Source organism: Musca autumnalis, unplaced genomic scaffold (genome assembly GCF_047663935.1).
Source record: "Musca autumnalis isolate F117 unplaced genomic scaffold, ASM4766393v1 scaffold_3, whole genome shotgun sequence".
Classification (NCBI taxonomy): Eukaryota; Metazoa; Arthropoda; class Insecta; order Diptera; family Muscidae; genus Musca; species Musca autumnalis.
The window spans coordinates 103475691-103487749 of record NW_027411866.1 but is presented as its reverse complement, the minus strand read 5'-3'; the positions used below and the strand labels follow the sequence as shown (position 1 = coordinate 103487749).

Here is a 12059-nt window from a genome sequence, read left to right as displayed (position 1 = left end):
CTAGAGCAGGTCCTAAACTGAACTTTTCCGAAAATTTGTGTGGGAGGTATCCGAAGGAGTGGACCGATTGAGTCCATATTGGAACCTCATCTAAGTCTGGTAGGAATTTCACGATATGCAATGTATGGACCAAATCCGTTACTCCCTTCAAGAGTTATTGTGCGCACAAATTTTCCGAACATTTTCGAACTTTTGTGGGGAAGGTACCGGAAGGAGTGGACGCCAAATTTTGGAACGAATCGGTTGATCTGTTCGAGAGTTATTGGGCGCTCCAGTCAGCCAGATAATTTGTGTGATAATTTGTGATGCTTGCGCTAACGCAGCTTGTGTGAGTTTGTTTGTGTGCATAAAAATGGAGTTGGTTTTTTGAATGTGGTGGTGGTGCTTTTGAATATGAACGAAAGAAGCTAAAAGAATGGTATGAACGATATGATTTGCTGAACGATATGAGCTAACTGAATCATTGATTGCTTGTGTGTGCAAATTTGTGATGCTTGTGCTAACGCAGATTGTGTAAGTAGATTTTGTGTAAAACTAATTATAGTGGTTCTGCTGCTAATTTTGCAAGCAGCAATGTCTTGACCATCAGGGATCTAAATGAACGACATAAACGAATGTGGTAGATACGGATCCGTTCGTTCTTTTCACGGAATCGTTCCTTGGAACCGGTTCGTTCATGAACGACACAACTCTAGTTAAAATATGATCAATTTTGGTCCATAGCTTGGTAAATCTCTCATATATTGTGGAATCATGTTTTTGGTATTTGACAACTTTTAGATCAGCTTGTTGTAGTTCTTCTTGCAGAAAATCATAAATGCTGGATCTAAATCCAAACGCTATGATATATCAGATGGATTAACCCACGATTTCAGTGGATAATCTTGAGATTTAAGTCCTACTTGACAAAGCTATAATTTTTGCATTCTTCGCTAACAGTTTCGCACAAGCAACTCTAACGACCTATTTAACGTATAAAAAGTTTAGTCCGCGTGGTTTTACCGCTTTTCTGGTATTCTTTTTGATGCTCTGTCTGACAGAAAAACAAAATTTTGATTTCAAAATAACATTTTATTTACCCAAATAAACACCCAAAAAAGATATTTATTCGGTATTTACCCGGTATACGGTATGAAAGTGTATATGGGCAATATTTTTGAAAATTTAACATAGTTGAAACCAAGGTTTAGCGAAATGTGGTTGAATATTATACAAATTAAATGCTTTCTGATAAAATGAAATGTTTTTAGACTTGGCAAAATATATTGGCTTTAAAAGTTAATTTGCTTGGAAGCTATGGCTACATTTGTGTTAAATAATGGGTAAAAATGGGTTGAGGCCAACGCGTCTTTTTTTTGTTTTCTCCCGATTTGTGATTAAACCACCACTTCCCACGATTTTCCTGTCAAAGGAAAAGTAGAAGCCAACTAAATAAGGATCATCTCACTAGTGTATAACTTCTCAAAATTTGTTCTGCGTCTACCATTAAATGATGCTGACAATTTGAAGCCAGTTTTTAAGTGTTTTTTGAAATTTTCTTCTAATTTCGTTCCGCAAACAGGTTTATCAAAAAATCATATATAGGATTGTAGATTTCGCGAATCTGAGTTATTTGATATATGTGTCGTGAATGTAGCCTACACAGCTTCACAGAAATCTGTATCCAAATACGAAAATTTTGTGCGAAAATTTTTCTAAAAATCATATTTTTCGGGCCTAATTTTTACAATTGTCATTCGATTTACTCGTACTTGATTGCAAATTTTAGATTTTTACGTTGCGGATCTAATAAATCTTTACTCGTGAAGTTCCATCTACTAAAACGCGAGATACGAGAAATTCCAAGGTAGGAAAATTACCTAAAATTGTTTTCGAAAATATTGCGCATTTTATCGCGTATTCTGGGGGCCGTTTCTACTGCAATGAAAAAACTAGTGCAGCATCTTCGTGGAAACAGAGATTTAAAAACTTCACTGATAAGGGAGCTACATTAATTGTATCCCAAAAAGTAGTGTGTATGGTACATTCACGGTTCCTGATTGATCGTCTTGAATTAGATATATATCGATGTAGACTTTCGTGGTGACACTGAAACCGGATGCGGAACAAAATTGATTGTACCTTGCGCAAATTAGAGATGTTTTATAGGTTTTTAATACTTAGATGCAGCCGATGCTACATCCAAGTTATATTTCGAAAAATATATACAAATTAAAAGATATGGTCTTGCTGTACATGAAAATCACATGCGGACAAAACGAATTTGATAATTACGCGATTTACACATATTTTAATAATGCATATAAGTTAAAGCGGTTTATTTGAACTCTATTTCCGTTTAAGAAGTCTAATGATTTATTTCATCAACCCGATAACTTTCTTCAATGGGAAACCTTCTACGTGAATGTGGATAATATAGATAAAACAAAATCCACCCTTTTTTTTGGGAGTTTCAAGAAAAACAAATGAAGTACTCCTATAGAATTTTTCCAATATTTTCAACTCTAGAATGAATGTGAAAACTATTATTCCAATCCAAAATTTGTTTTTTGTAACACAAATATTTGGCTATAATATCCTAACTACTATCCCGATGATTATAAGTTTGGTCTCATTTGATTCCCCGTGGAGTGGAGTTATTTAAAACTGTTACCTTTTTTGTAATTTTTGACGGGAAAATGGATCTAAGTTTTCAAAAAATTCGGATTACATTTAAGATTTTGTAAATTTTTTGTAAATTCCGCGAATTCTGAGTAACATTTTACAAATAATATGCAATCTACTTAATGACGTCACTTCGTGATAACTTTTTAGTGACAATTGTGCTCAATAAAATAATTAGCGTTTTTATAATAATTTTTTCTTAAAAGTAGAAGTAAAACCGCGATAACATTTGTCCGCAACAACCAAAAATTTTTCTTAACCTATGTACCAAAAATCGTTAATGTAGCGCGAAATAATTGGCAACATTTCCCATATACCCTCGTTAGCATAAATGCTGAGGGTATAAAAAACGTTACTCATTATACTGATCGAAAGTGTAAACATTTGGTTTACTATATGCTATATGAGTACTAGGGTGGTTTTATCTCGAAGGGTAAAATCGATGTCGTTTTTTTGGCGGCAACCCCCTAAAATATTTCATTTTGTTAGATTTTAAGATTGCCAAAGTTTTAGTATAATTGGAAGATGTTAACACGTGCCTCTGGGAACTCGAAATTTTGAAAGTCTAAATTTTTTTACTATTTGGCGAATTCGGTGACCCATATCTCTGGAACGGCTGAAGATATTTGCCCGTATTGTACATTAAACAAGAGGCCATTATGTTTTAACATTTTTTGTTCAATAACAAAATACGTAAGCATTACTGAATTCGAGATTATGAAGCCAATGTCCCTAAAAACGTGACTAGGTATACCTTAGGGCGGAAATACAACCTATTGTGAAAAAATAATTTTTCTTCCTATATTATCAATTTCTGGAATGAAAAAAATTTAAGCATATTAAGTGCCTTTTTATACCCTCCACCATAGTACAGAGAGTATATTAAGTTTTTTTTTTTCGTTTGTAACACATTGAACTAATCATTTCTTGATCAGGATAAAATTCAGAGTCGATCTATTCATGCCCGTCTATTGTAATCAATCTAGCATCCACACAAATTGAGCTAGAGCGCTATATTTTTGCACCCGAGTATCTTTTTCCCTATGAAGCTTAAGTTCGAAGATGGGCTATATCGGCCCATGTTTTGGTATAGCCCCCATATAACGATACCTTCCGATTTTCAGTATTTTGAGGGTTTAATCTAAATTTTTTGATCAAACTACCAGTGAATTGATATTTGAGATTTCCAGTGATCACAAAATTTCTCCCCAAAAAATTGTCAACGTAGGTCCAAATTTTGGCTTAGCCCCCACATAACAGTACCTCTCGATTTTAGGTATTTTTAAGATATTATCTAATTTTTTGATCGAATTACATTGTTGTTTGACATCTGAGTTGTCACATCAAATGTTGTGGTATAGCCGCATATAACGGCACTACTCGATTTCAGGTATTTTAAGGAATTTAGCTACATTTTTGACCGAACTACCTCTAATTTGACATTTGAGGCTACAGTTGTGACCAACTTCTGCTAAAAAATTGTCAACATAGGTCCATGTTTTAGTATAGCCCCTACATTAAGATACCTTCTGATTCTACGTATTTTGAAGATATTAGCTACATTTTTAACATTTTAGGTCCCAGTAGCCACAATACTTCTTCAAAAACAAGTTAGAACGGTGTTAAGTTCGGCCAGGCCGAACTTGCCATCCCCTTCACCACGAGTTGTATTGAAGTAAAATGGAACAATTAGTTTCCTTTCGTTTATGAAGAAGACTAAATACCAAATTTCAACAAGTTAGGTAAAACAATGTGGCTAACCTTCAAAACACCAAAATTCGGGAGTTACTGTTGGGGCTATATCAAAACGTCAATCTATACCTACAAATTTCTGGCGGAAAGTTTTTTGACACAAAGAACACTAAATGCCAAATTTCCGATATTTCGGTAAAACCTTCAAAATACCGAAAATCAAGAGGTACGCTTCTATAAGGGATATAGGAACCCGTGGAACTATACTGATAATTCTCTTCTGGAATATTTTATAACCCCATGGAAGACTAAATAACAAATTTCAGCCTTTCGGTGGGATGTTGACGTCACAACCATCAGAAGTACGAAAATCGGGAGGTACCGTTCTATGGGGGCTATATGAAGGCGTGGACCTATACCGATAAGTTTCTGGGAGCAAGTTGTATACCCCCATCGAAGACTAATTACCTAATTTCAGCCATTTCAGCCATTTCAACCGAAAATCGGGTGGTACCGTTCAATGGGGCCTATATGAAGGCGTAGATCTATACCGACAAATTTCTGGGGGAAAGTTTTATACCTCAACGAAGACTAAGTACCAAATTTCAGCTATTTCGGAGTGATAATGGGGCTAAAACCGTGGTATCGTTCTATGGGGGCTATATGAAGGCGTGGACATATAGCGACAAATTTCATATACAACGTTTAGTACCTAAATTGAACACCAAATACCAAATTTCAGCTATTTCCGTGGAATATTGGGGCACCAACCTTCAAATTACCGGAAATATGGAGGTACCGTTGTATGGGGGCTATACTAAGGCGTAGACCTGTACCGACAAGATTCTGAGGGAAATTTTTATACCCCCAACGAAGACTAAATACCAAATTTCAGCCATTTCTGAGAAATATTGAGGCCACAACCTTCAAAACACTGAAAATCGGGATGTACGTTCTATGGGGGCTACATGAAGGTGTGGACCTGTACTGACAAATTTCATATGGAACGTTTAATACCCCCAATGAAGACCAAATTAACAAATTTCTGCAATTTCGGTGAAGTATTGTGGCCACAACATTCAAAATACCGCAAATCGGCAAGTACCGTTCTATTGGGGCTATATGAAGGCGTGGACCTATACCGACAAATTTATCCATACCGTTCTGTGGGGGATATATCAAAACGTGGACCGATATAGCCCATTTGCAATACCAAACATCCTATGAGTAATATAAATTTCTGTACCAACTTACAAAGCTCTATCTTAAAAATTGCGAGCTGTATCTTGATTTCAACAGACGGACATGGTTATATTGACTTAGAAATTTACCCTGATCAAGACTATATATACTTTATAGGGTCTCCAATGAATATTTCGATGTTTTACAAACGGAATGACAATATTAATTATACCCTCCATATTATGGTGGAGGGTATAAAAATTGTTAACATAGGTCTCCCACATTCCCCTAAAATCAGACGGTTATTGTCTTTAAAAAATGAGCTATTGTCGGCGTAATATGCACGTTCCCTACTGAATTGCAGGTATGGGTTACTAGGGTCAAGTATTTAACAGTTTATTGCAATAGTTATAACCATCGTAACGCTGTAAGCTGCATTTATTCTTAAGCTTGGTTCCCGTCGCCGTCGTGATCTTGATTTTTTTCCAATTGTATATGTTTGATCCTACCTCAGAGTCCACATATGTATACATGTCATACAGGACAGACCATGCCTGATCATTATTTTGGTATGTGAAGCAAAACAAAGTCCTTATTATTTTGTTAAGATGCCAAAACATTTGGTGTTCCCCCCTTTTAAGTATGACGTCATTGAAATTCGATTCAAAAATTGTGCTATTTCACCACTATAAAATAACGACAACAACAAGCAAAATGTGTTTATTTGCTGTCACAGAACTTAACATTGTTTTGATTATGTACAAAAAGCCCAAGAGAACAACAACAATAATTTTTCTAAATATTATTGTTATCAGTAATGAAGTGACTTGGGGGGTATTAACTGACCTAACATCGCGCGCTCCACCTCACAAACAAATACATATGTACGCATGGTATGATTGGAAAAATTACTATTTAATAATTTACTCAGTACAGAAGAGATAGACATATGTATGTATGCAGAGATAGTGAGTAATGATGAGCAAAATAATGCAATTCATTTAAACGTTTATGAACGTTTTACACCAACCGAAGCATATCGTAACCGGGAAGCAAGCGAAAATTCTAGATAAGAATTTCACGAGTTGGGATCAAAACAAAAAACGAATGGAAATCAAAACAAATCAACCGGCTTGGATGGAAAAGCAAGCGGACAATGTGCGGGCGGCATAATATAAAAGGCAAAAACCGGCAAAGCGAGGGCATCAGTCAAGTGGAGTCATCCAACCGTTGGTGCACAACACAGTCGAAGCAGCAAAAAAGATAACGAAATTATATTTGCAATAAATTATAAAAAACGAAGCGAAAAAGTTATTTCACAACAATAACAAATTATTAACGAACAAAGAAACAAAAAACGACAAATAAATGTCTGAAATCGAAAACCAAGGTCTTCCTCTTATGGATGACGAAGAACCAGTTGTAATGGAGTGTCCAAATTGTGAAGAACAGGTTGAGGTCAATCAGGAAGCTGATACCACAATGCCAGAACCATCAAAGGCCACCAAGAAGCACCTGAAGAAAGCCATGAAAAAGGCTTTTAAGGCTCAAAAAATGTTGCAGAATGCCATGGGAGAATTGGCCGATGAAATGTATTATAAGGAGAGCCAAGGTGAGAAGGAAGGGGAAGAGTGTGTAAAGAAACATAAACATCGCCATCGTTCATCTTCATCATCGGGAACAAGTGATGGAACTAGTAGTGGTACCAGCAGCGGAACTAGTTCTAGCTCCAGTGAAAGCGATGTAGAGGATGAAAAGAAAAAGAAGAAATCAAAGCATCATAAAGCAAAATCCAGTTCTAGTTCGAGTTCTAGCTCCAGCTCAAGTTCCAGTGAAAGTGAGTTGGAAAACGAAAAGAAAAAGAAATCAAAACATCATGGACATGGTCATGGCCGACATGGTCATCATTATCGCCCACTTAATATGCCACCATTCAATGGCATGTGGGGATATCCTCCATTTGGTTGTCCCGCCATGTCCCGTCCTGATTGTTGTGGAATGATGGGTATTCAATCATGCCCTAAGGCCGAAGACTTTATGAAGATACACCATGAACGTCGGGATAGATCTCGTTCCCGCTCTCACTGCCGGGGACGGCACGGAGAAATGAAGAAACACCATCATGGTCATCATAAGCGTCATGTAAGTCGTTCTCGTTCCCGCTCTCACTCTCGTGGACGTCATTGTGAAATGAAGAAACTCCACCATGATCATCATAAGCGTCGTGTAAGTCGCTCTCGTTCCCGCTCTCATTCTCGTGGGCGTCAATGTGAATTGCAGAAACATCATGGACACCACAAGCATGAAATGAAGAAGCATCATGGCCACCACAAGCGGCATGTTAGCCGCTCTCGTTCCCGCTCCCATTCTCGTGGACGTCAGTGTGAAATGAAGAAACATCATGGCCACCATAAGCGTCAGGTTAGCCGCTCTCGTTCCCGCTCTCACTCTCGTGGACGTCAATGTGAAATGAAGAAGCACAATCTTGGCCACCACAAGCGTCATGTTAGTCGCTCTCACTCTCGTGGACGTCAATTTGAACTGAAGAAGCACCATGGACACCATAAGCACCATGTTAGCCGCTCTCGTTCCCGCTCTCACTCTCGAGGGCGCCAATGTGAAATGAGGAAACATCATGGACACCACGAGCGTCATGTTAGTCGCTCTCGTTCCCGCTCTCACTCTCGTGGACGTCAGTGTGATATGAAGAAGCATCATGGCCACCATAAGCGTCATGTTAACCGCTCTCGCTCCCGTTCTCACTCTCGAGGACGTCAGTGCGAATTGAAGAAGCATCATGGCCACCACAAGCGTCATGTTAGTCGTTCTCGTTCCCGCTCTCACTCTCGAGGACGTCAATGTGAAATGAAGAAGCATCACGGACATCAGAAGCGTCATGGTAGCCGCTCTCGTTCCCGATCTCACTCTCGTGGACGTCAGGATGGTGAGAACTTTGATATGTATGATTGTTTGGGAAAAATGTTTGAAGTCAAAGATTGCAAAAACAACAATGAAGGTATAAAACAAAGAACACATCATAAGATGACATCTTCTTCAAGTTCTAGCAGTAGTAGCAGCAGTGAAGATGAACGTAAATCCCATCCTAAAAGCAAGAAATCTAAGAAAAACCATAAATACGCCACTTCTTCAAGCTCAAGTTCCAGTAGTAGTAGCAGCAGCAGTAGCAGCAGCGAAGATGAATCACCAAAACATAAAGCCAAATCACATTGCCCCCATCCAGCAATGGCGTTTGGCCGCCATGGTAATCGATTCATGATGAAATGCCCTGGTATGATGATGAAATGTCCTGGTATGATGATGAAATGTCCAGCTATGAAATCTCCCCGCCCTCATCCAGCTATGATGTTTGGGCGCCATGGTAGTGCTTCTTCTATGATGAAATGTCCTGCTATGTTCGGACATGATGGTAACATGTTCAGGATGCATCATCCTAATATGTTTAGTTGTCCATGGGTGTTGCGTCACCATGGTTTCGGAGGTTGTCCCAAATTTCCTGGTGTTGGTGGCATAACAGGATTTTTCCAGGGTCCACACTTTGGTGGATTTTAATTAGCCAAAAGGAACAAACGTATTAAACAAATAGTATTACAAATTTATTATGAACAAAAACTACAAATGGTCAAACAACATCAAATATAATAGTATTAAACATGTATATAAAGTATTAAATAAGCTATCAATTCGATAAAAAAAATCAATAAAAAAGCACAGTAATAAAAACTTTAAATAATAAAAATAAAAAACTGCACCAATTGCAAACAAAAATTAATATTGTGTTTTAGTTTTTGGTAAAACGAAAGAGAATTGAGCTAAATCCGTGTGGATTAGTGAATATTGCTGTACAAATTTGGAGCAGCAGTGCGAAATTCAATTAACAAATGCGATTAAAGTATGTTGTTATGGAAAAGTATGGAATATAGGTAGAATGTAGAATTTTTGTTTTTCAGTACCTGCGATTGGTATTGAGGATAAAAGATTGAACTGAAAAAACAGGAATTTAAACAAATCAAGTTGTAGAAATGTTTGGTCAGAATAAAGTTCGAAAATTCTTACAATGAATTTGAAGCATACCTTTGGTAGCTAGTAGCAGCTGTGACGAAGATGTTAAAAGAGGAAAGAAACAATAAACTGTGCTACACTAAAATTATGCATGGATTCAGATGTACCAACTCGGTGTTGTTGGAGTCCATGGAGGTCGAAAATACCTTGGGTTATAGTAGTGTAAGTGTAAAAACACATAAAAATGATTAGCTTCTTAGAAGATACAAAACAATATAAGTATTTACTACCACGTGATAGGAAATTATCTAAGTTTTCGAAAATAAAAAACAATAATTTAGGGTAAATTATGATGGTGATGCTGCTCATCAGCAAAGCATTTTAGTTTATTTTCAGATTTTTTTGGCCAACGGCTCCAGAGATGTTGCGCCTTGAAAAAGTTGAATTCTGTGAAAACTATATGCAAAGAAATACTCATAACTTCTCTAATATTGGTCCAATTTGAAAAATCTTTATTTGTATGTTATGTTGCTTTATCAGCTATTTAACAAAAAATATTTGCACAGTGGGCTTGGATGCAATTTTCGCGATTTAATATTTAAAATCAATTTTTAACAAAGATTGACCCCTTTCGATTTTCTTGCAATTTAAGAAAAAAAATTTTAAGTCCTATTTGGTAGTGGGATTCGATTACTATTTTTTCTGATTTTTTTTAAATTTGTCAATACAATTTTTCCTTTATACCAGTGCACGATGGGGCCGATGACAGGTTTTTGAGGCAAAAAATCACAGGGGCAAGCTAGACCTTCAAAATCGTGCAGATTTTTATAATCGGTCTGGAAACTAATCTGCCAAATTTGGTTGATATTGGTTCATATATAGATATAAGTCTCATATATATGATGATATTTGGACTATGTGACGGAATTCGGACTGGAAATAAGTTTGCCAAGTTATTTTGAAATCGGTTCAGATTTGGATATAGCTCTCATATATATTTTCGCCCTATTTGAGGTATTTGGTGCAACAAACACGAAATTTCTGTCCAATTTCGATGAACTTTGAAACATGTGACAGGATTCGGTCTAGAAATATGTTTGCCAAGTTATATTGAAATCGGTTCAGATTTGGATATTGGTCCCATATATATTTTCGCCCGATTTGAGGTATTTGGTGCAACAAACACGCAATTTCTGTCCAATTTCGATGAAATTTAAAATGTGTGACGGAATTAGGTCTAGAAAAAAGTATGCCAAATTATATCGAAATCGATTCAGATTTGGATATAGCTCCCATATATATTTTCACCCGATTTTAGGTATTTCGTGCATCAATCACGCTATATATGTCCAATTGTGATGAAATTTAAAGTGTCTGATTGAATTTCGTCTAGAAAACATTATTGAGACATCATATTGAAATCGGTTCAGGTTTGGATATATCGTTCATAAATTTTCTCTGTCGAAGTTAATTGTATTCTCATTTTACTTCCTTGAGAACATAGTTTATATATTTTTCTGTTGACAAATTGGCCGAAACAGAGGCCGTGTTCATAGGACTCTTCCGAAGAAAGTTTTCTTCCTTCACTATAATCCACATTAGGGTGCCCTCTCTTCTTTGTATCATTACCTTGTTCTAGCGTAAATTCTGTGTCGCTAGCTAACCATAAGCTTTTAAATTGTAATACACGATTTTTTTACCTCCAATTTTTTATCCATTATCCATTTTTGGTTAAGGCGTGCATAAATGTTATAAACTTGTTTTTTTAACTCCCGTCAAGAAGTTGTCTTTAACACCTCGATTAAATTTAGCACAAATTCAGTCTATAACGTGTTTAGGTTTTCGCTGATTTTCCAACCAAAAATTAAAAATATAAAAATTTTTAAGTTTTACGAAATCTGGAAATTTATAATTTTTTTTTCGCAAGTATACGCAAAATTTCTTTTCAAAATCTGTTAGCCGGCATTGTCACCTTTCACCAGATACATATTTTTTCGAGAATACACCCCGATACCGAAAGTTCTACTCCAAAGAACACATGGACGATACCACCGACTACATCAAAAAACATCACTTACTGACACAACAAATTATTGACCACATCTAATATTACATTTACATTTTTAATAATAATCTTAATTTACATAATATTACCCATATTTTCCATTTAAAAAAAAAATATATATATATATAATATCAACAGATCAGGTTTTGGCGCTAAAATACTTAAATTGTTTAATTACGACTGAATGTCAGAAATAAACGGAATGAAAATTATGACATCTTTGGCAGCTTGGCATGTCGCCGGGGGCCTTTGCCCGATTGTCATTATTTGGTTTTGGAGGTTAGAAAATGTTAAGAATTTAATTCCGTTATTATTTGATTTCAATCACTGACTTGAAACAATGACTTTTTGCCTCAAAAACCTGCCCATCGTGCAGTGTGAGACTTTTGTTATTTTACCAAAAAATACAAAATTACATTTTTAACATTCGTTTTGT

General features: G+C 36.3%; 1 protein-coding gene across 1 annotated transcript; it reads left to right on the top strand.

Moving 5' to 3' along the window:
- Nucleotides 1–6453: 6453 nt before the first annotated feature.
- On the top strand, nt 6454–9324 carry LOC141397241 (uncharacterized). Its single transcript, XM_073973340.1, has one exon. It carries the CDS (start codon nt 6907–6909, stop codon nt 9106–9108), a length of 2202 nt encoding a protein of 733 aa, XP_073829441.1. The 5' UTR covers nt 6454–6906; the 3' UTR covers nt 9109–9324.
- The last annotated feature ends 2735 nt before the right edge of the window (nt 9325–12059 follow it).